General features: G+C 51.1%; 1 protein-coding gene across 16 annotated transcripts in view; it reads left to right on the top strand.

Annotated features, from left to right (window-relative positions):
* PPIP5K1 (diphosphoinositol pentakisphosphate kinase 1) overlaps nucleotides 1-20,351 on the top strand; it is a 49,793-nt gene extending 29,442 nt beyond the window's left edge. For 4 of the 16 annotated variants that reach the window (XM_074600545.1, XM_074600548.1, XM_074600543.1 and 1 more), the window contains 6 exons: nucleotides 2,989-3,111; nucleotides 6,975-7,037; nucleotides 9,528-9,755; nucleotides 16,607-16,744; nucleotides 17,183-17,296; nucleotides 18,553-20,351. In XM_074600545.1, coding sequence (XP_074456646.1) covers nucleotides 2,989-3,111; nucleotides 6,975-7,037; nucleotides 9,528-9,755; nucleotides 16,607-16,744; nucleotides 17,183-17,296; nucleotides 18,553-19,247 — 1,361 coding nt within the window. In that variant the 3' untranslated portion in view covers nucleotides 19,248-20,351. The remainder of the gene's footprint in view (nucleotides 1-2,988; nucleotides 3,112-6,974; nucleotides 7,038-9,527; nucleotides 9,756-16,606; nucleotides 16,745-17,182; nucleotides 17,297-18,552) is intronic. The other 12 variants (XM_074600557.1, XM_074600553.1, XM_074600554.1 and 9 more) reach the window with 8 other exon arrangements.
* Nucleotides 20,352-24,157: the final 3,806 nt, after the last annotated feature.

Here is a 24,157-nt window from a genome sequence, read left to right as displayed (position 1 = left end):
CCTGCTGTTTCTCGGCTTTTGTGAAGTTGAGCTGACCTCCTGTTGCTGGACCGTGTCAGTGGCTGGCTATCGTTGTCTCTGGGAGAACGACTGTTCAGGGGTAACCTCGTATGTCTAGGCATGCAGGAACGGGGAGCAGGATGGAGCTCCTGCAATAACCCTGCTGCCATACCTGTCGGAATTGTGTCTGTACTGTAATTTAAAATATGCCTTGAAATGTCTGTTTGGAAAAGGGGCGGGCTGAGCTTGTTTTGTGTATGCAAAGTGGGCTTTGGGGTGTGCCGTGTTTGTCTGGGCAGGAGCGAGTGCGTTATTGTGGCTTGTCTGCAGTAGTGTGCATGCTTCCAGCTTGAGAAGCCTAGGGAGGTTTCAGTGCCTTGCTTTGCTTGCAAACGCACTTCAAAATGGGGGAAAATCGCTTCCTTGCTGTTTGAGCAATGGAAGTGGTGTATTGCCGTTGGGCAAGAAGCTTTGTGCTGAGACGCACGTAGGGAAATAAGGGATGTCCATTTTTTAAACATCTGAAACATTGAATGCACATACGGTAATGTCTAGCAAATGTTGCTATACCTTAAGTCCAAATGGCTAGTATACCATTATGGTCTTCAGGATGCGTGTGTGGTACAGGGGTCTCCTAGAGCTCACTGTAGACAATTTGTAACTTCTCCTCTGGCTTAAGGATGCTAGCAAAATGCCTCTGTCTACTGTAGGACAGCAGAAACACTGGGGTATCCGTAGCTTAATGATTAGTGACACGAGGTTGCTCAAGACAGAAAGTCATAAAAATCTTCTGTTCCATTTTTATCTGCCAGTAAATGAGCCTGTTGGCATTTTGTTGTTGTTGTTTGTTTTTAAGTCATGGAAGGATGATTGGGAGCGTCATCCTGGCTGCTGCTTGACAAAATTTTGTTTGCATTCTGACAGATTCCAGTTCATGCTAAGTCCGCGCTGAGCTCCACTTTAAGGCATTAGGAGGAAATTTTCTAAGACTTGGGTATCAGTCACTCTGCAGGCAAGAGTTCTTCGCCTGTTTGTCAAAGGACACGTATGTGCTAGTCTGTCCTGTGGAAAGCTACCAGCAGTGTCACAGCGGTGGAATGGCTTAAGTTCAGCGCCTATGAGGACCCTTTCGGTCATCCCCCACTGCTCCCAGGAGCAGATATCATCAGCTTAGGCTGAGCTCACATGTAAATAGCTCAGAACTCAGGATCTGTGTGTTTTCTCCGAAGAAGCTCTGGCTAAAAAAGAGCTTTGCAGAGAAAGAGCTGGGTTTCTGAAGAACCACCGGTGGACACGAGGCAGCAGCACGTCCTTACACCAAAGGTGGCCAACGGCATGCTTTGCTGGGTTAGCAGGAGCACAGCCGTCAGGCTGAGAGATTTGGTTCTTCCCCTCTATCCCCTCTTGGGAGCCCGCGTCCTGTCCTGGGCTCCCTGATGCCAGAAGGGTGTGGGTGTAGCGGGTGTAAGCCTGTTAAGGGGCAGTGGAGGTGGCTGGGGGCTGGAGCCCATGACCTGGGAGAAGAAGCAGAGCGCGCAGGGCTTGTTCAGATCAGAAGCTGTGGGGAGTGGAGACCTTGATGCTGTTCAACCACCGAAATGGCAGGTTACAGAGAAGACGGAGATGGACTGTCCTCCAAGGCATGTGGCATAGGACGAGAACCAACAGACACAAGTTGCAGCATGGGAAATTCCAGCTAGCTAGGAGGAACAAATTTTTCACCATGAATGTGCTAGACATTGGAACAACCAGAGAGGTTGTGAAATCTCCTTTCTTGGAAGTATTCAAAACTTGACTGGACAACCCCTAGCAAGCTGATTCAAGTTGTCCCTGCTGGGGCGTTGGGAAAGAAGCCTCCAGCGGCTTCTTCCAACCTAAATCATGCTATGATGCTGTATTTTAGAATCAAGAGCTGCTTGCAATATGGGCAGGATCTTTTTAACAGTAGTAACAGTTGCGCTGTTCCAGTTAAATACTAATAGGCAGTATGTCGGGTTTTTTGCCTTGGCAGACAAGGTAGAACAATATCAACCTGCTTCCTTCTGGAAGCCTTTTGTATGTGGGAGTAATGTTATTTTTAGCCGTTGGCATTCTCAGTACAGCATGCAGGATGGTTTAGCAGAGAATTTATAGCCTATCAGTGGCTTTGGCCCATTTTGTCTCACTCACAGTTGCCATCTTCAGTCGAAAGAATCCTGTTTCAAATGCCCAATGTTCCCTAAATAAAGACAAGTCACTCTACAGAACCTTGGAGAGGCAAAAACCAGCAGCTGCCAAAGCCAGCGGTATTAGGTTGCCCTCCTCTGCGTGAGAGTGCCTTGCATGCCGTATTCCTCGCCATAGGGTAAGCAAAGTTCCTCGCTGTGTGCGCATCTGGTGCTTTGGAAGGGCAGTGCATGGAGCAATCGGACCTACTCTGGAGTAGCAGGACATGACCCAGTGGATGTGAAATGGCATCAGGGCAGCAGCTCATGAAGGAAAGCTCTCTGGTCACATTGCTTTTGTTACTGTGTGACAGAGTGATTAATCCACGTTTGCTGATCAACAGATCAGGCAGTCCTTTCTTCTTCTCGGTGTCCTACAGAAAAAGGAGCTTTCCAAAGAGAAAGGGCAGAAGAGCAGAAATGAAGCCCTGTGACACGAACGTCAGTGATTTGGCATCCTGGCTTTTCTCACATGACGGTGTAGATTTGCTGACTGGAGGGTGTCAAGGTGTTTCTCCTAGGTCAGGGCAAGAAAGCCAAATGGAAATAAACCCCTGGATGGAGTCAGGAACTTTCCTGGTGCTGAGTTTTGGTTTACCTGATGTGCATTTGGCACTACTGAATTTAGAATCGGGAATACTGCCTCCCCATGCTCCCTGGCATCATGTGTTTTCCTGAGATTGCCTGCGAAGTGGCAGTTCATTCCTCATTCTTTGACTAACCCTGCTTTTCTGTAGTTGCATGCAGTGGAGATGTAATACTAACACCTTCCATGCCTTTCCAGGGTCACAATGCACCGGCCTGTTTAGCACCACTGTGCTGGGAGGCTCCTCCAGTGCCCCCAACCTCCAGGACTACGCACGCAGCCATGGCAAAAAGTTTGCCAGCAGCCTGACATACAAAGACGGTATGTGTGTTCCCCATGCAGCAGGTGCTTAATGTGTGGACTTTGGTGTCTCAGGATGCTATTGAGACAAAGACAGACTGCGAAGAAGAATGACAGTTGAGTGTGTATATTCGTCGCATCTACAGTTATGCATTTTATCGTATCCCAAGAAATTGTGACCCTTGCTAAGACAAGACAGGAGCTGACTCTGTGCGAGGAGTTTTATGCCGATGTATGGTATTACTGGGGTCTGATTGCGCTCTGACATTTTAATACTAGTTGCTGTTGTGGAGGAGGATTTATTGGTCTAGGTGTTAAATAGGTTTGTCCTGGTGTGGAAATCCAGCACGTCGCATCATCTTGCGTACCTTGGTGATCTTGATGATGCTAAGTGAAGCTTTTGTGGTGACAGTAGTCCTCACCCTATAGAAGGTGGAGCCAACCCAGGGGCAGAACGATGTGCTTGGGGGTGGATAAGATGGGTACTAGAGTAAGGCTGGGTACACAGAAGAGTCCGAGGTAGCTGTCAGAAAGCAAGTGTAATATGCTTGAAATGCTTGAGGTAAGTGGGATACTCGCATGAAATACTGCAAAAGTCATTGTGCAGTTCTGCAGAAACTACCTTAAAGTTCAGCAAGATAATCCTGTAAAATCTACTTGGGTTATTAGTATAAATGTTACCTGATGCACGTGGGTGAAAGGTGTTGCTGGCTGCAGATGGATCTGCAGTTAGTCCTAGCGCGTTGTGCATTGGGAAGCAGAGAGAGTGTTGCTGCTTTCAAGGAAATTGGAGCACAGGGAAAGACTGGGGTATCCTGGAGGAGTTGTGGGGGTGTAACGCACAACTGCAAGTGTCCGCTGTGATCCCGTTAAGGCAGGCACTCGGACTCTGCAAGTGCCGATTAACATATCATTTGTTGGAATGCTGAGTTAAGCAGTGGTGGACAAACCTCTCCGTGGACAGGACCTGCACAGCGTGCTGTGTCCTGGTTGGAAATCCACCTAATGTTGCACAACTTGGGCTTCCCAGCATCTGAATGGATGTGAGATTATCTGTCCTCTCTTTTTCCTTTTTGTGTTAGTTCCAAAAAATGGTATTTTGCTCAATACCTTCCAGTCTGAGTGCCTTTCTTACCAGGATCATGACGAACACTAGCACTGTTGGATTATAAGGTGGGGAGATGATTAAGGCAGTAATTTGGGGCCTTTGGGGAAAATGGGAGGTTGGTCCATTTGGATTTTTGTCCACTTTTGAGGCAAGGAAAATGGCCTAGCAAATCAGGGTGGAAAGATGCTGCCCAGTTCTCAGACCTGATGGAACATCCTGAATGCGGTTGTACCGAGGTCAGTATGCGTACTGGCTTTCTGTGCTGCTTCTCGCTGTGTAAGAGAGAACTGTGTTGCTTCTCACCTCTTCAGGGGGCTGTGAGCGATACAGGGAGGGTGAGCTGGAGGGATTTTAAACCCCGCTCTACCAGTCTGAGCTGCTCAAGGCAGCAAGCACTGTCTACTCATAGGTCCCAGAATAAGCTGATGATGTCTGGCACAGGACAGGGGTGGGAATACCAGGAGAGTTGCTGAAAAGGCCAGTGAGGGCTCTGGCTGCTTTTCTTCCATAAATCTGCAAGCAGCATGAATCCAAGGCAGCACTGATTCCCAGGGAAAAGCATCAAAGACTGCTCTGTACCCAGCTGGGAAGAGAAGAGGTTCTGCTCCGTGCCGGTGCTGCCTTTCCCTGCAGGCTGTGAGTAGGAGTGTGCCTGCAACTGGCTGCCTGCGTTCCGGGTCCAGAGCAGAGTCCTGCTGCATTGGCCTGAATTCGGTGTCAAGGTCTCTGCATGCTGAGACGCAGTTGTGCCCTCAAGTCCTTAAAGGCAGACTTATTTAACTAGCGTGTGACTAACACAGCCCAGAATTATTCATCTTGATGCTACGCTTCTTTTCTCATGTTTCTTAGGGTGCTATGGCACCCTGTGCTACCAACACCTTGCTGCAATAAGAGCAATTGTGAGGAAGAAGTCGGGGGGCTTGGAAAAACAAGTAGGAGGCAGAGGGGAATTTAGCTTCTGGGGAAGGTAGTTTGGAATGTGAAATAAGGCCTTGATCTGCATGTTCCTGCTTAAATGAGCACCAATGAAATGCTGAACAATGAAATTTAAACCAAACATCACTAGAGCTGAATATGGTGACACAGCAGCTACAGCAGACTCTTGCAGCATGTTTGTATCAAGGCCTTTTTCACAGTCATCAAGCTAATAATGTTTTAAAATCTCCAGATTCTGTAGCACATCTTTGCATGAACTCTGATATTTTTTCATGGCTGTGATGCTTCAAGGTGTGGTGCATGGCTTGTAGCACTTCCTTAAAGACTTGCTCAAGGGAAGTTAAAATGGCCCTTATTTCTGACGTCTTTTTTGCTTGGGGCTGGAAGAGGCTAAGGAAGACTTCAGTGGAAAGTTGTGTCCCAGCCTCAGGTGGTGGGACAACCACACTGGTGGTTGTGATTTGAGGTTGCCTTGTCTGCAGCCAGGGGTCCAGTAAGCCGTGTGGCAGTACCATGTAAATGGATGTGCTGTAAAGGCGGGGGGAGATGTGGGGTGGAATGGAGAGGGTTACCAGCTGGCTGACTGCAGCTCCAGGGCTGGGACACTTCTAAGGGACCGCACGTGTAGGGAAGATTGTCATGTTCTCTTTGCCGAGTTTAAAGAAAGAAAAACAATTTTTAGGGCTGTTGTGCTGGTGAAGGAAATTGCAGCAAGCTTGAGATTTGGTTTAAATATATTATTTGGCCAAGTTGGTGGATGTAGCTAGAGAAGCACAGTGGGGGTGTGGAGCATAAATTGCTAAGTGTATCTTCTAGCCTTGGAGTAGAGGGGTAGGCGTACAGACCCTATTGACTAGGTAGAACGGCCGCATGAAACGTGAGAGGGAAATAAAAACATTTTCTAGTATTTCCTAAAAGTTCCTAAATAGCAGCAGAAGGTATGATTGGCTGGGTTCTCACATCAAATCCTACATACAGGTGTTCTGATCTAGGCTGAGGAATTTCTGGAGTGGGAATAAACTGAAGTTTTCAGCCTCTTTTTTTTTTTTTTTTTTGTTGTTGTTGTGCACATGGAGACTAATCCATGTCTTCTAAAGCTCATCTCCCTACACGCCATTAGGTGCCTAGAGTCTCTCCTTGCACTGTCTTTCCAATGTGTGATTTCTGTGGGAGAGCTTGGCCTGGGACATGGCCAGGAGAAGCCCGAGGACCAGTCTGACGGGTGTATCCCAAAACCTCTTCTGTACTGAAATGCTTTGAGCAACAGAACTGTAGAGGCATGTGTTCACGGGCCTTCTATTTGTTCACCAATTCGTTAGTTGATTTAGCTTCAAACGCATAAATAGCTCTGTTTAGCTTGCATGAAGGGGATGTCTCGAGCTGCACTTACCGATGCCAGGGCCCTTCAGTTCCTCTGCAGAGCAGTTGTGGTTTTCCTTGGGCAGAGGTGAATCCTGAGGACTCTTGTGCTTCTGCTTTGCCACGTGCTCCTGTGGCTGTGAGCATGGCCCGGCTGCATCTTGCACTGGACCGAGCCTGGGTCGCGCTCAGGACGGCTGGAAGCGTGGTGGGGAGGAACGAGGTGCTGCCTGTGACTGAGAGCGTGGCTGAGTCTTTGCAGCGTCAGGGGAGACCCTGTCAGGGCAGCGCAGGGGAAGCGGGAGCCGGCAGAGTGCGAGGAAGCCAAGAGGTGCGGTCAGAGCCACAGCAGTGCCCCGGGGAGCACGTGTTATGGGGGTCAAGAAGAAGGTGAATCTGAAAGGGTAGTTGCAAGCATGTGAAGGTCGGGGATCCTTAGAAGCAGGCTGTTAACTGAGATGATCTGTTTTTATTTCCTCAGAGCTCTTGTCTATGCCAGCCGTAAAACGATTTTCTGTGTCGTTTGCAAAGCATCCGACTAATGGTACGTTTGCTTCCTTGATTTGACGTTCCCTCACACTTCTAACCCCATGCTCACATTCAGTTCTCTCTGCACATATTCTCCTCTCAGCCTTCTTGTGGTTTTTTTGTGTCTGTGTATCTGGTGTCCAAACACGCTTCACCCTCCCCCCATTGTCTCGTTGTGACTAACTTGTTCATTCATCCTCTGTAACTGCTCGGTGGTTCCTCTGCTGTTCCCCAAGGCATTTGCGTCCCAGGTGAAAAAGCAAGAGCAGCAGCTCTGTGAACGGACTCCTTAAGCAGCCTTTAATTCCACTACTAACATTAAGGCCTTCTTTCACACTCCCTTTTCGGGGAGTGGGGGTCGGGGGGAGAATACCATCGGATTTGGGGCCGGGGATATCCGCTCCATATTCTGTAAGAGCATCAGCAGCTTAGGTCCTCAGTTTGTACAATGCAGATTTGCAGGACCAAAACAAGGATAGCCTGAGGCTGCCCACGTGTCACCTGGAAGAGTGCGGTGTACGGTGGGAGAGAAGGAGGTGCTGACAGCATTCTCTCTGCGTGTGGTATTCCTCAGCACAGTCGTTTTAGGAGTACTGGTAACCTCATGGCCTCCTGTTTGCAGACTTGTCTGTTCGGGTGGTCCCTTGGTTACTGTAGGCACGGTGGTGTTGGTGGGAGTAGGCTCACCTTTCCCGCAGAGGTTATCCCAGGAATGGTGTCTCTCCAGAACTTTCACTCATCTGCTGTTGGTGGACAATGCTGCCTTCCTGAGGCAGGAGGGGTTCTGCACCTGCCACCCGGGGGGGTGTAACCTGCTTCACTCCCGTCATGCCAGCAGCTACGAGGAGGCTTGGTAAAGGACGCCTGACATTGCTTGTGTTTTCTCACCGTCTGTGCTTCATATTGCTGCTAACCTAACACCCGAACTGGGAGTCCTTTGAGGTTAAAGACCACTAGCTCTGTTGTAGCAGATGCCTTGAACTAGTGTTTATTATTCCAAGTCTTGCACAGAAACTTTTGAAAAGGTTTGTTTCACCGCACCGCTCCTACCTCATGGCTCCTGCTGTTGAGACAAGTTAGAACCAAAGCAGATCACTGAAAGGTGTCAGGTCAAGTATTTCTGTCTTATGTGATCAAGGCTGCTTCTGCAATCTTGTTGCTTAGTAAATGTGAAGATATTCTGCTCTACGTGATCTGGAAGACGAAAAAAGTTCAGAAGACTACTATGAAGGCCAGAGTTTTGGGAAAGATGAAAGGGGACGGGGCAGCTAAAAGTGGCTTTATTGTTTCAAATACCTGAAGGGAACCTGTTTTCTGTGCTTGCTCAGTTTTGTTTTTCCCAGAGTGGCCAGCTGCTCGATTTGTTTGTATGTCTGGATGCCATCTGAGCTCACGTGGTGTATGTCAGCAGGATGTGTCGTTCTATCTTGCCAGCAACACTTGTACCCAGCGTCAGTCTTTCCTAAGCCACACTGTAAAGCAACTGCCTCCGCCCCAGATACAGTAACGTGAAACTAGGCATCAGGTTTTTCTCAAGAACCAATGACTATTTCTAGTGGCAAAGTGCTCCTTAATCCAGAAAACAAAGACAAAGGTCCAGCAGGTGTGAGCTTGAAGTTAGGCATATTTGGTTTAGGCTTGGCACTGGTTTTCACAGGAAGGCTGTTTCGCCACACCAGCTGCTCGCCTGAGGATGCAGAAGCTATTCACGGCTCTGAACCTGCATTTTGTTTCTGAAGACCTACCTCTGTGTGGTGAAATGGGATGGGTGAACCAAAGCAGTGGCCAAGCACAGCATCAGGCTGTGTGCTTCATGCCCTGGTCTTGTGAGTCTCGGGAGTGTGACACGAGTCCTGGAGCTGTATACGTGGAGGAGACGCGCCTGTGTGCTGGTGCCTTGTCTGCCATGCAAGGATGTCACAGAAGATGGCACTGGGCTCTTCTGAGATCTAGAGAGGGGCGGTCAGCACTTCTGTGCCCCCTCTGTCCTTCCTGCTTTAAGCACTGTGCTCTCAGTCAAACCCTGCTGTCCCCAGCATCCCTTTCACAGCCTCCAGTCGTCTGATGCCGGGTCATTTGCTCTCTTCCATGTGCTGGGGTGGCTGGCTGCGTTTGGATGCAGGACTCGAACGCTCTGTTGGCAGTCCGGATCTCTTGTCTCAGCTGGGGGAGGGCAAGTGTGGGCCTGACCTTCTTGTCTAGCCAAACCTGAGCCTTAATGGAATCGGAACGTGTCCTAAAATGTATTTGCTTGTCAGACTTTGACTTACAAAGGTGAAGCCTCGCTGCTCGGGGGCTGCCCCTGCGCCGCAGCTGCCTTTGGCGGAGGCTGGCCCGGCCGGGCGGCTGGCCTGGCAGAGTGACGGGGGCTGTGTGGATCTGAGGGCACCCCGACCCGCTCCCTGCGGGAGGGATGGGGCTTCAGCCTGTGTGTGGGTCTTGCCCACGCAGCAGCCCTGGTGCTGGCAGCTCCATCCCCACATTTCCTCAATTTCTCTGTCCCCAGCTGCACCTGCCCCGCTCCTCTCACTCTCTGTGGCCCCCTTTCCTCCAGATGCGTTTGAGCACCACCACGTTGCCCAGTTGCTGCGCCGTTTTTCCTCTGACTATGCCACGAGCCGGAACGTCTCCCTGGATGCCGCTCTAGCCCATCACCTCCAGCAGTGCTCCTACCACCTGCGCCTCTTCAGGAGCTGGCTGATCTCAGGGCAGGATGACTTGGAGTGTCTTTACGGTACTGCACGCTGCAGCTGCCTTGGTCCCGTGCTCTTGTAGCTGAGCAGGGACCACTGTCTGCTTGAGAATGCAAAGTATGCTTTGCTTCTAAAATAGGAAAGCATTTCCCTCACTGCATCCCTTAAATCTCTGGGCTGCTGCTGCAGCAGGCTGTGTGGGCTGTCGCACCCGGCAGTTTTGGAGCCTTAGGCAGTAGCCGTTCCACACGGAGCTCTTCGTGTGGCCGTAACCGTGCTCTCTCCATCTTTGGCAATGGTTCGTTGCCTCCGTCCTGTAGCCAGGGTAAGCCCTTAAGCTTCCCTCAGGTTAGATGCTGAGCTCCTACTGGTGCTGACACGATACCCCTGTGCAGGCCTGTGGAGCGCTGGAGGTGTCCCACTGTTACAGAGGAACCAAAGTGTAAGAGTATGGGAAGAAAGAAGATTAAGGAGGTGCTGCAGCTGGTCACGTGCAGAGTGAACTTGCTGTGGAAGTTTGGGGGAAGCGAGTGCTTGTGGGATTGTGTTGTTTCTAGAGAGACCAAGTTAAGACAGGGTAGAAAGTGAGCTTCTGTGTGGCTGCATTGCATGGCATCTGTTTTGCCGGTTAGGATCTTTGCAGCGTGTCGTGTCTCTGGTGGGAAGAGGTAGGCGATTTCAGTATTGAATCTAGATGTTATAAATCAAAGCTTGCTACAGTTTCTCTGATGTTTTTCAGCCTCTGGCACAGATGGGAAGTCTGATGCCTTGAGGTCTCAGTGCGTCTAAGACAGGTAGAAGGATTCCTCTCTGAGGGGCAGCGAGCTAGGGCTGGCTGTTCGTGTTTGCCTTGCACCATAAAACCTGCTTGGTGCATGTGGCTTGCTGAGCTGTGTGGTGTGATGCATGGACCTCCTTTTTCATTCAGACCCGTAGGTGGAAGGGGCAGAAACAGTACAGCTTTTCAGGTAGTGAAGCAACAGGATCAAGCGTTTTCAGAGCCCGGAAAAGAGAATTTTTTCTCACACAGTCTATTTTTTCTTGATATAGCCCTTTCTGTCAAGTAGGCAATTTGGAGATGGCAGTTGCTTTTCATATATAATTAGGACAATCCTTGGTCTCCTAGCAACAAACGCTAAAAAGGAGCAAAATTGCTTCAAGGGAAGAGATGCTGGAACCCAGCAGATTGCTCCAAAGCTGAGCTTCCCCTGCTGCAGAACTCAGCCGTCTCCTGGGGTCTCTGGTGGGGAGAGGAAATGAAGTCAGCGCTTTGGGCAGCAATACGCCAAATATTGCAGCACGGTGCTGGGTTGTGCAGCCTGCCCTAATGCAGCCAAACCTGTGAGTTACGTTCCTCAGCGCAGCAGCCTTCCTGCGTGGAAATCGGGTCTCTGCAGTCAGTGAGTTCTTTCTTGCTGCTTTCTCAGTTCTGTCATCAAGCCCACAGTTAATTAGCGTGTTTGGGATTCCTGCTGGGGTTCTTCTCAGAGCAGACACATCTCCGGTCTCTGCAGCTGACAACGCAAATTCCCCCCCCCTTGTGAAAACTGCATACTCCTGTCTGCTCTTTCTTGGCTTTCAACCGCACTTCTATCCACACAAAGAAAAGATGAATTAAAACTCAGGGAGTTAAAAATATGCAGTTGGCATCCATATTTGGAAAGAACGGTGGTGGAGCCCCGAAGCAATCTGTCTGGGAACCTGTGTGTCTGGGAACCTTATCTGTGTGGTCATAGCTGGGAAAGAGAAGAGAAAATTTACATGACAAGGGGAAACAGCCTCAAATTCATATCCAAAATGGTGGGCTCTGATCTGTTCATCACCTCTCGGGAGGATGTGTAAAAGTTAGAAATTTGCATTCTGGGAAAGACGTTTGTGACAGTGGTCAGAGCGGCCCATAGAGCGGTGGTGGGGATCCACAGTTCAATGTCTGTCCCAGTACGGGAGCTGGGAGGTTTCTAATAGAGAGAGTTAGAGGCAGCTTCAGACAGATTTTTTTTCCACGCAGGGTGAAACTACTCACTGTGGTACGTGGGGGGATTAGGAGTTTAACTGAGCTCAAGGGGAGACTGGAGAATATGGACGAGGCACATCAGGGTCAGAGCCGTTCTGAGCTGCAGGTCACCGGAGTCCGGGGACTGCCTGGGGGAAGAGTCGCTCCACGCTGCCTCGTCTCGCACCCCTTCACTCGCAGCCGCTTCTGGCACCGTGGGCAGAGGTGCTGAGCTACGGTAGACCTTCAGGCTGACTGTACAGGCTTAAATTTAGAAAGGCTGTTTAGCAAAAATCCTAGTTCATGTCCACATCGTGTATGCATATATAAACACATACAAATATACATGTGGCATATGGGAGTTCTCCCCACAAAAGAGGCTGGACTGACCAAGCATGTTGGAGAGGAACTTGCTGAGCGTGCTTTCTCCCGTGCCCTTCCGAATCTGTGCTGGGGCTGGGCAAGTGCTGCTTTACTCCAGAAGCGCTGACATCCAGACCTTTGGCGTACAGGCCTTTTGGGGATGTGCCAGGTGCCCTTGGGCTGCCTGTTGCTTTCGGGGTCTCCATTAGAAAGGAACGGGTACCTCTCCACTGCAGTGTAGAGCTCACAACTGGAGAGTTGGGTGTAACTCAGCAACTTCTGCTAGTCAAATTGTGTGTAGTAATGTTCAGAACTCTCAGACAAAAATATAGTACGCAAAAAGGATTGCTTTGGACCAGAAAGACTTCTCACCTGAGTCTTCCTTGGCATCTGTCTTTGTCTGTTGGCTGACAGCAGTTTGGCTGCTTTCTGCTTGTGAGCCTGCAGCAGCAGCAAGTACATTCTCTCGTTGAACAAGCCCACTCTGCTAGTAGAGAAGCTTGCCCTATTTGGGACCTCAGCTCAATCTTAGTAAAGCTGAGGAATATGCCATTTGGACTACGTGAAGACTGCTCCTTTGTCATGCCCGCTAGCCAGGAAGTCCGCTGGCTCCCAGGTGATCTGCTGAATTACCAGCTCTGAGGGATCATCACACCTGCACTGATTTCATTCCGGGGGGCACACGTGTTCCATATGAACTAAACTTTCCCAATTCATATTACACAGTATGCTTTCTTCTTGTCTCTCTGGACATACTTAGAATTTAGGAAGCTTAGTGTTACCTTGATTCAAATTAGATGCTTCCTCTTAATGAAATGGTATCAGTTTCCTCTTGAGGGTTTAGACTGGGACAACTCCTGCAGTAATCAAGAAGGTGCAAATGAATTCAAGGCCGTGTTTTCTCCCTTGTTCTTCCCTTTTCCCAGTATAAAAATCTGCTTATTTTACTTCTGCTGCTAACACCTTTGGTTGAATTTTCTTTAAGACCTCAGGGTGACTGAAGAAAACATAGCTAAATGGGTGAAAGTACCTGTTACATCTGCAGTGAAAGAGCAATAGTGTAACTCAGCGTATAGGGTTCACTCAGAGACCTGCAACGTATTTGCTTGATGTTCAAGCCGTGTGATCATAAAGTAGGTGTTGGCTATTTCAGAATTCACCATCATGTAGTTCAGGTAAAAAGGTGGCACTTCTTGACTCTTCCTTTGAGGTCATCTGCTAAGAGATAGCTGTTCACAAGAATCGTATCTGTGTGTTCCTACCACCTGCTGGAGTCTCCTAGAAGTCTGGGATTCTCTGGTTTAGACAGAAGATGTGAGGTGGGTGCAGGTCTACGCTTGCTTTATATAGTATAGTGTCTAGATGATCTCTGCAAAAGGGTCCTTATACCCAAATCACCTTCTTAATACTCTTATGAAGTGTTGTGTGCAGCTCTGAAACAGTCTTACTCTAAGGGGAGAGTCACTTCCTGCTTGAACATCTGGACGACTTCTTCATAAACCGAGATCGCGCCCAGTAGCCTCTGCCAGGGGGCAGTAAATGTGCACTTGCCAAGAACGTGAAGCTCCGGGGAGAAGAGCTCAAGCTGGAACACGGTTAGTTCAGCTCTAACAGGGGTGGGCCTTCAGCTTTGGCATCAGTGTGCCTGGGAGAGTCGGAACAGGACGTGTAACCCCCTGGCTGGACTGCACCTCTGGTGCTCACCTGCAGAATGGCTCTTGAGGCAGTTCCATTCTCTCTGCAGCTGTGCCAGGATGCGGCTGCGTTATTGATTCGGAGTGGAGATTCCCCCATAGCTGCTGCCCCACATCACACGCAGTCTCCTTGGACATCCAAAATAATACATACTCAGCAGACTCCACTGCCTTGTGTATCTTAAGGTTTTTCCCATAACCAAATCTTGTTTTCTTGACTCTAACAGATGGTTTCTTCCTATTTTAAGGAACAAAAATTTTGGAGACATAACCATGCCGTACTCCTTGCTGGGAGAAGTTTACAGTTGACTTTGGGATTCATTTTTAGCTGCTCTGGTCTGCAGACCGCAGCCACATGCTGTCCCTGCAGGGCCGGTCTCACTCTGAAGGGAGCAGATTGCCCTCTGCACCCCTAACGCAGCTGCTCTAGTCAAACTTGAATGAAATGAGAAGTGAAACTCCTTCCTCTGTGGGCTGCTGTTTGACTTTGGTACCAAATGAATGGAACTCTGTCTAATTTCTTGTGCTGTTGTCTGCATCACAGACCCCTGCCCTGCAGGCCCCAGGGAAAGAGTTTCGGGAAGCAGCAGCAGTAGCGGAGCGGTCAGCAGTGGGTGACTGTCAGGCTGGAAGGGTTCCTGTGGTTTGCACTCACGCTGTGTTTTTGTTGCCCCTTCCCAAAGATGTTGGTTCTTTGCTAGATGTGTGCGGTGCAGCAGTGGTCAGGGCCGTCGCTGGGGACTGGCTGCTGCTGCGATACACGGAAGCACGACGGTCTGTAGCAGTAACTTCTGCTTCGGCTCTGCTGTGGTGTATGAGGCTGCCGCTGTTGGCCTCTCCGCAGCAGCTAAGCAGATCAAGGGAGGTATGCAGGGAAGAGGGCTGCCGTACACAAACCAGAGGGATTCCCTGGAAATAGTAGTGCTTCACCTTGAGAAGGTGAACTTTTGCTTTTTCTCTACTTGCTTGAGACCAGTTAAATGACACAGCGCTGAGCAGAGCTGTGCAAGGTCTCTGGGGACATAGGTGTGTCACTTCACATCAGTGGCGTTGTCAGTGGTCCGTGTTTCCTTTAATGCTGGACCTTTCATTTCCTCTTTATTCGAGGAGTGCCCAAACACTCGGATCCCCATCAGTGCCTCAGTGTATCTTGTAACTACGTTGCTTTGCCCTGTTATATTCAAACTTCTTCCCGTTGTCTTTGGAGACCCCAATAGATGAGCCAACTTTGGCCCCTCTTAGAAGCAGATTCTGTTGTGAAATGACCTTAGCCTCATGTTGTGCTGCTCCGCAACCATCTCCACGTGGTTGTCCGTTAAGTCTTGCTCTCACGCTTTTCCTTTAGCTCTGTCTCCAGCATGCCTTTTAGAAAATAATGAACAGATACTCTTCCTTATTCAGCACTTCCACTCTAAGGACTTCCCAGTAAGTGTTAGAAGACTGCAGTATTTTTCCCATGTCTTACATTCCTTCAACCCAGCCAAGGATTCATTATCCTTCATGTCTTGAGTTGATGTTTGTAGGCCCTTTGTGGCATAGGAAAAATCTCCGGACTGTCTGGAGGGTTCTTTGTCTCCAGTAGCTGTTACGGCAGCGTGTCTCTGCAGCATCGCAAACTGGTGGTGATCTGGTCTGCAGCCTCCTCGTATTGCATGCAGATTCACTCTAAGTATCATCTGCTGGCTCATGCTCCTTGCCTCTTGCAGAACTGGGCGAGATGAGCGCCTTGGGGCAGGGGCTGTCCTGGAGGTGACTGGAACAATGACTACAGCAGATAACCCACGTGCTCTAGGCCTTCTCCTTGGGTGCTGTCAAGGGATCAGTTTTACCCTGTCAGTGCGCTGGGCAGCAATCTTGACACAGTGGTGCATCAAGAGCTCTTGTACTTTCTGCATTTCAAAGTAATTTTCTTTCTCTGTAGGAACAAACCCAGTTCCTTCACAGGGCCTTTTTGAGCTCCTCGGAGGGAGCGAGGGAGTCACAGAACGGGAAGCGTAAGCTTAAGAAGTGGAGATGCCTCTGAACTCAGGAGGCTCCGAGCAGGAGGAGGCCTCGTTCCCATATGCCCAGAGGCTCTTCCCGGCTTCTCTGACAGTTTCAAGTTGGTTGGTGCCACAGAGCATTGCCAAGAAGCTGGGATGAAAAGGAAGATGCTTTGCCGTAATACTCTGCTGGCTCGAGTAGCAAAGAATTTATTGTGAATGGTTGTGATACAGCTTAGCTCTGAGCACGTGTCTGTTAAATGTTGAGATACCTATTTCTACTAATCCTGGGTTTGCTGGCGGTGAGATCTTGTTAAGGGGACAAATAATTCAAACAGTTGCCCAGCCCTTCCCTGGGAGACAGTCTGTCAGGCGCACGCAGGGGTCTGCTGTGAGAGAGGCAGGTTCTGCCGCTCCCTGCCGTTGTAGCAGCGTGCGCTACCTCACTGGGGGAGAGGGTGGACGGTGTCACTAGTGGTGGGAGTCCTTTCATGGAAATTCTGTTGGCTTCACTCAAGTTCTGTTTAGCTTCTGTAAAGTGTGGGGCATTGTGCTAAGTTCTCCATCATAACCATGTATTTTAGCAGAAGGGTCACAGGCTCTGCAGCAAACACGACTGCTGCTAGATACGTTTCCTCCTCTTCCCCCCTCCTTCTGCGTGTGCCTGGGCGCTTGCTTTCAGGTCTGTTATTGCATGTGATTGCCTAGTGGTGGTTTTTTTGCCTAGAAGAGGTGACCTTAGGCCTGATTGTGCCTGGTGTTTGAATCCTGGACTGCCCAGCAACTTCGACCATGAGTGGTCCTGCATGGATTTAGGTTGTTGTTTGCTCTATTCACTTTCTGATTGGGTTTCTTTCCAGGTTTTGAAGGCTGTTCCATGGTTCCCACCATTTATCCCCTGGAGACCCTGCACAACTCCCTCTCTTTGCGACAGGTCAACGAGTTCCTGACGGCTGTGTGCAGGAGTTGCAGCGAATCGCATGTCCAGTCTACCGCAGGTACTGGAGAGGTGGGCTTGTCTCTGGGTAAGCCAGAACAGAGTCGAGGCGAGGAGACCTTTTGGTCCTTTACATTATCGGGACAGATTGGCCCGACAGGACTGGCAATAATGGCAGTCTCTGAAACCTGCTCCAGGGTGTTCTAGCCCAGGAGTGAGCTATGGGATCCAGCTCAGAGCCATCCTAGGCCACTTACTTGAGAGACAAGTAATCGGCCAGGTCTGTCCGTGGCTGATAAGTGCGGTGATGTGGATACACACTCCAGCTTGGGAAATCTTAGCCTCATATTTCCAGGAGCTGAGGGACAAGCACAGCTATGAATTTGCACCGTTCTTGAGCTCTTCCTGGAGTGCCTGCTTGTGGCTGCTGGGCTATGAGCCATTCCTTTATGTCTGTCTGAATATTACTGATCTGTGTTGTTTGGTTTTTTTCTCAAAGCTCTGTTTGATTCAATGATTGGCAGCCAGATACCGGGAGACCCCTTTATGTCCCAGCGAATCCTGTCATCATCCTCTTTGCCGTTGCGCCAGCGTTCGGATAAGCCCCCTTGGTGTGAGTGTTCTCCCTTCTTGATCAGGGATGAATGTGACGGTGAGGGAGGGAAGCAAAGGGTGCCAAATGGTGGCATTGGTACTGGTGCTCAGGGTTTCTGTGTGCTGCACTTGAAGGAACAGAAATGGAAAAGGGAAATAGGTAAAAGGGAAAGTAGTCGTAGGCCCTGTGAAAAAGCTTCCAAAGAAAGATGCAAAAAGGGGACTCTCTGTAATATTGTATATCATGGGAACAACTACTGTTGGATGGAGGCTGTCTCTCCAGACATCCTCTGCTTTGTGCTCTAGGACATGGAGGGCCTGAATGCACTTCATTTCCACCTCAAGTTTTGTGATTCTCCACGACACATGGGCAACTCATCGCTGGCAGGTGGAAATGCCTTCCTTTCCTAGCCAGCCACATACACGCCTCAGACAGAGCTCCAAACAGGAGAGGTGATTGTTTAGTTCTTCACTTACAGGCTTTTCTGCAGCTGCTGGGCCTCACTTGTCACAGTCTCTGCAGAGCTGGTGACTTGTTGGTCCCCTTTGCAGACCTGACTGGAGCTCGACGGGGAAAGGGTTAGCCAGCAGTTGCACAGCAAATGCCTTAATAGCGCAAGTCAAGGTTGCCACTGGAAGAGCAGTCCTGCCCTTCTCCTGGCTGTACGCTCCTTGTGCCAGCGGTCGTGTGTGTCTGTGTAGAGAGCAAGGTCAGGGAACTGATCTGACTGAAAACAGTTGTTTAATCCTCCCCCCTTTATTGGATTAGATATAATCTAGATCTCTTCTCAGTTTTGCTCATTGTGCGATGTAAGGCAAGAATAAGCATTAGTGGAAAAGCTATATTTCTTCTTCCAGTGGTGACTCTAGCTCAACATTCAGGGGTTGTGTGTGGCAGGAACCAAGAGGAGCAAAGTTGAAGCTGAGAGCGTTCCATAATAAAGAGGGAATGAAAGAAACTGTTTTTCAGCTCAAAGCCCAACATCCCAATTCACATATTGCTTTGTGGTGGCAACAGAATCCACTCTTGGCTGTATGCCAACGTAGCACTGTACAACAAGATGTTAAGTGTGGTGTTTGTGCTTGGGTTTTCGTCAGCTGAGCTGCCAGAAACACACCTAAGAGCAGCAGCAAGCCCGTGCCAGGTTGCATGGCATGTAGACGACCCTCACCCATGGGAGGTAGAACTGTGGGAGTGCGACAGCTCGGGTCTGCCCAGGCTTTGGGCTGGGGAAAGATCAACTAAATGTTTAAGATTTTTCTTCCTCTTTGCAGACAGCAGTGGCCCCTCCAGTACGGTCTCCAGTGCAGGCCCGTCCTCCCCAACCTCTGTGGACAACTGCGCTCGTTTCAGCTTCACTGAGAAACTTTCCATCAGTCCCCCAAAAAGTGAGGAGCAGCTGACTAGCCAGTCCCCTGAGCAAGGAGAGAGACAGCCTCCAGGCAGAGGGACTGACGTGGAGGTGGGGATGTCTGGGTTGTCAGTGGCGGAGCCAAGTGCCCCAGAGACCCTGATCTGGAATAAGTGCCCAGAGCCAGGCAGGGTCCTGGAGCTGTGCAAGGAAGAGCTGGCGGAGGACTGTTACCCAGAGGAGAAGAGCATGGTGGAGCTGGATGAAGAAGAATCAGCTGGGGAAATGTTAGAGCCAAGTAACACAGGGAACCCAAAGTGTGGTACAGGGTCTGATATAAGGCTGGCAGGGGAAAGAGTGAAGCCAGGCAACGGGTACACAGGGGGAATGACTGTCCTGGATCAGTCAGGGCTGTCCAAGGAGACCTTGGTGCCCTGTGAAGAGGAGCTGCTGGGAGAGGTGTTGGATCCAGAGCATATTCAGGGCAAGGAGCTGCTGGGGGACAGTGGTCTGTCAAGCCAGCTTCTGTTTGGTCACCCGTGCCAGGTGCAGCCACTGCCTCCTGAGAAAAGCGTGGAGGAGCTGCAGCCGCTGTGTCAGGAGGATCAGCAGAATTAGCAGCTCACTGGACAGCACACTGCTAGCGCTTCTAGCCTGGAGACTTCATGCACAGCACCTCTTGCAGCTGGCTGTCCACAGCACAGAACAAGCCATGTCCCAAGGCCACAGGACTCTGAGGTGTGGAAGATTCTGCTCTGCTCCTCCACAAGCCAGCCCTTTGCCATTTGGCAAGAGACAATGCCCCATCTGCCTTGTTAAATGAACAACAAATGCAGTCTTGGTACCGGCATGGCACCTCCACGGAGCAGGGACATGGGGCTGCATTGGTGTCCCAAGGGCTGTGTGCTCGCCGGGACAGCAGAGTTAGAGGATTGGTACAGCCAAGGCTTTTGGGGTGGTAAGTCCAAAGGGGACAGATGCTGCCTTGAGATTATTTGGCTCATAGCCTTTAGGGAAAGGCACTCTGGGCCCAAAGTAAGCAGATCCACCACAACCACCAACCTCCTCTCTGTTCCTACCTTCTTCCTCTCTCTCAGTTCCCACCACTGGCCACCAAAAACAGGTCCTGCGGGTCCATGGCAGGAAGACTAGGAGAAGCAGAAAGCGTTCTGGATGAGTGGGGGAAGGAGAGTAATGAGGGGATCAGGTTCAAGGCTGACACTTGCAAGAAAAATGTCTCTTTGGTGTGGACTTGAATGCTTTCTTCCTGGTCTGAGGCAGGCAGGAGCCTGGGGATCCTGCCTGAGAGAGGTGGGCAGGGAGGATACACACGGGTTTGTTTTTTTTCTCGTCCCCAAGGGTCAGGCAGGGTACAGCTCTGAAGTCTTGGTGACAGAAATTAAAAGAAATTGCTATTTGAACAAATCAGGATTATTAGAAACCAATAAGGAGAAATCTTTATTATATATAAAATGAAAAGTATTTAATACATATTTATGTAAATGACTTGTGAGCACAAGCCTGAGGGCAAGATTGACACGAATGTCCCTGCTGCATCCTGAGTGCGGGCCAGGGCTGTGCCGCCTGCGCCTCCTGTATTTATGGACAAGTCTGCGTGTTTGTCTGTAGCTAGGTTCCGTGTTTTTGTGAAGCTGTGCCCAAAGATCTCCGCGCTGTGTTGTGACGATGTGTGTTCACAGTAAATCTATGCTGTGGGTCTGGCGTCTCTCTGTCTCTGATGCTGACTTGCGCAGCAGTGTGTGTGTGCCAGAGCTGGCGGGTGCCCAGGACAGCAAGCCCTGCTCATTCTCCACCATCCTGGAAGAGGACGTGAGTGCACAGGCATGGGGCCTTACTCAAGAAGGTCAGATACCTCTTTTTTTCCTCTGCAGAAGAACTGGTCATACTGGGAAGAGGTCCTGGCTTCCCAGGTCCCAGGGTGGTTTGCGGTAGAACGAAGATGCTGGGGCAGAGTGTTCAGCTCCTTTCACGTGGCCCACTCCTTCTCTTTGGTTCCAGGCATACTCTCGGTGCCGTGGCCTCTTCCTCATGCCTGATAATCCCTACCTGCCAGTTTGGGTATTTAAGAAAGGTCATGTTTACTCGCACTTGCCATGCAGCAGTGGCAGAGCTGCCTGCAGGGGGAGGAGGCCTGGCCCTCTCTCCCGCAGGGACGTGCCAGCTCTGCTGCGAGCTGGGGTGCAGGGAGCAGGGCCTGCCTCCTGCTGCCTGGGGACGCCTCTGGCTTTCACCGCAACCCTCTGTTAAAGACCTGCACTGACAGATACCCGGCGGGTCCCTCTGGGGCCGAGGCCACGGGGCTGCAGCGTGCCCTGCCCCGAGAGATGGCGGCAGGGATGGAGGCAGAGCAGCACTCGTTCCCGCGCGTGCCCCTCTGGCACTGCTGGCACCCTGCTCCCACCGCCCTGCCCCCAGCCTCCCGGGGTCGGTAGCGCATGGCACCCACCGCCCCCCAGCAGCAGGGCCCGGCTGGCACCAGAGCTGCCTCTCGTGCCAGGATTCGGGTGTTTCTGTCTGGGGGAGGCAGCACCCACCCCTGCGCCCGCGGAGCAGAGGCCATGGCTCAGGTGTGGGCAGGGTGGTTGCCGTGATGGCCCTGCCGCAAGCTGTCCCTGCTTGGTGGGGCACAGCCCCTTCAGTGGTGGCACGAGCGGGTCATGGAGCAGGGTGTTGTGGGGTGAGGGCCTGGCGCTTGGGTGCTCACCCCACACCGCTGGGAGCTTGCTGCCTCCAGGGCCCCACAGCCTGCAGGAGCGATGGCTGTACTGCCTGCAAGTGCCTGGCAGACCTCCTGCCTGCGGCCCCCACGCTGCCAGGAAACAGCCAGGGGATGCTCAGTGCTGGCTGCCCTCCTGCCGTACTGCCCAGCAGCACAGGAGACAGGCTGGACTCAGTCTCTGGGGGTGCTTTGTCGTCAGGAGCCCTTTCCCCGCCAGAGAAAGCAGCTACTGGCCGCAGTGCCCTTGTGCTCCCACAGCTCTGCAGGGGCAGCACAAGTGCTGTGGAAGCACTGCCCGAGAGCTGCGGCTGCATCTGAGTACAAACGTGGCCTTTCTTGCGAGGCTCTGAAGGCCACATTCTGCAAGAAGGGATGTCTGAGTGCTGCAGTAGTTGCATTCCTGGGTAGATTGCTGCCACTCACAAGAACCATTGTTATTTATAACGTTCCCCAATCTTCAACCATTTCTTCACCTGGAAATGAAAAAGGAATGACGCTTGGGAAGCAGCTCGCAGCTGCGTCTCTCCAGCTCAGTGAGCGCTCGGGCCCAGGAGAGAGGCCAGAAGGGTTTTTGTTGTGATGAAAAACACAAACCTCCATATCCCTAAATTGAGAATATTTCTACAAATTCTAATTAGTGTCTAATTTCAGCTTCTGAATGTATCTTTCGGTTTCTGAAGTCCTCTAGCCAGAAATTATCTGGCTGCTTTGGTACTTTGCATGCTGGTAATACTGCGAAATGTTGTTCTCCAGATAGTTTGTAGGATCAGAGGGGGCTTCCTGGTGCAGCGCAGAGTAACAGGGAGGCAACCTGGTTAATTGTGGCTAGTAGTGCTTACGCTGCGGAAGCAAATGTCCTGAACTCAAAGGCAGGTATCATCCCACAGCCAGCCAAAAAGAAAGCCGGGCTGCCTGCAGTGGTACAAGAACTGCGTCCGAGTCTGTGTCTGCTCTCTTCAATAGGTAGGCCAAGAAGGGACAGTGCCTTTTATTTTAAAAGCTGCCTAATAGCTGCCTCTGTTGATAAGTTTGTGGTCTTTCATGATGCTCTAACACGTCCAAACGAACACCTGCAGAGTGTGTTGTGACATCTGAGCACCGACCCGTCTGCTCTTACGCAGTGTCTTTACTGTGTTTTTCTTGGCTTCGCAGCTGCAGTGATTAATGACAAAGCCCTTTCCAAGCAGAAGGGTGGTGTAAGGAAGTGCTGTGAGTCACAAAGGAGGGAGAAAAGGGCGATTGCACAATTTCTGGATACAAGGGCAGGAGCCAATATTTTTGGCTTAATCCTGTCAAAGCCAGTTCTGGCTCCTCAAATCTATGCTGATGCATAAGCTGCACTTTCAAATGCTTTCAGGCCGCCTAAGTAGGGAGAGGCACAAGTGGCTGCTGCGTGGTCCTGCACCTGGCTGGGTGTCGCTAATACTGCCTGCAGTGGCCGGGACAGCTTGTATCAGGCTTGTCAAATCCCTGGCAGATGCAGCTAAGCAAAACTCTTCCTGAGTTGTAGTCGTGTGGCAGAACGGGCAGGAAACTGTCTATACAAGTAGCTGAAGTATGGCGATGCCCTGTGTAGGCTGTGGGAAGTGACAGGCCCTCTGTCAGCCTGCGTGTACAAGCCACGTCCCTGCAGGTGGGGGATCGGTGGGGTTGTACTGCGTGTGCCGGCTCTGGGCCTTTGGCGGAGCAAGGCCCAGGCAGCCCTGATGGTTGAAACAAGACCAAAGTCAATGTTGCTGCTGTTGCCTCGGACACTCCTCTGGCTCATCAGTTTGCAAATACTGATGGAGCTGATTAAGGAAAGGCCGTTTCATTGCCTTACTGGGACCTGTCCTTTGCTTAGCTGTTCGGGTTTCTCAGAGCTATGCCGCTTCCCCACAAATTACTAACCCTTATCTCTCGAAGTGCTACGCAGCAAGTGATGGACACAGCTGGCCAGCAGAAGACAGCTGGTTTCTGTCCTTGCTGCGAGAGTCCCGTTCCCCACTCCTCCTGTGGCCCAGTGCTGTTGGCCCCAGCGCTGCCCAGCTGCCGCCTGCTCTGTTTGCTGGCCACAGGGGAGCAAGAGGCCAGGAGTTTGAAGGATTGCTGCTCCCCTCTTCTTGTTTGAGTTGAGCAAAGTCCAGCTGGTCGCTGAACTGTAGCCCTGGCAAAGCCAAGGCCTGCTTTGGTGGCCTGGGCTGATCCGGTTCCTCCTTGCAGACACCTGCCCATGGATCAACACTGATGCTTCTATCCAGGTCTCACGGGCACGCGAAAGCTTCCCAGCCGCAGTGTACTCCTGCCGTTGGGAAATGTACGGTCACAGCCTCTCAGCTGGCAGGGGCACGGCCGTATCCATGTGCTTGTTTACCTGGAAAGCATCTGTGGAAATAGTTTGTGTTTATGGTAGCGGGTTGTGGTCCCTCCCCTGCCAGTAACAGCTTTGGCAGCTGCCCCGAGCTCTCCATTACATGCTGCACAAGCCGTGGTTTGCTCCGTGGCCACGACGGCCCCTCTTCCGAGGGTCTCAGCACAGCACCTGCTTTCCTTTTCCCTTTGTGTTTCCCCTGTTTCCTCCTGCAGAGCTCGGGCAGCAGCAGGGCTGACCGGGCGTCAGCCCCTCCCCACGGCATCCGCGCAGCAGGACAGAGGGCTGCAGTCCCACATCTCTGCTGAGTAGCTAACAGAGCTGAAATAAAGTGATTTCCCCCTCAGAGGTGGGTTCGGCGTTCCGCAGGGTGCCAAGGCCCGCTGTTGCCGCAGGGGCAGGCAGAGCATGGTGGCCACAGACCCTGAGCTGGTGGCT

Source organism: Larus michahellis, chromosome 9 (assembly GCF_964199755.1).
Source record: "Larus michahellis chromosome 9, bLarMic1.1, whole genome shotgun sequence".
In the NCBI taxonomy this organism is placed as follows: Eukaryota; Metazoa; Chordata; class Aves; order Charadriiformes; family Laridae; genus Larus; species Larus michahellis.
Note: the sequence above shows the minus strand (reverse complement) of the source record. Positions and strands in the feature narration are given on the sequence as shown.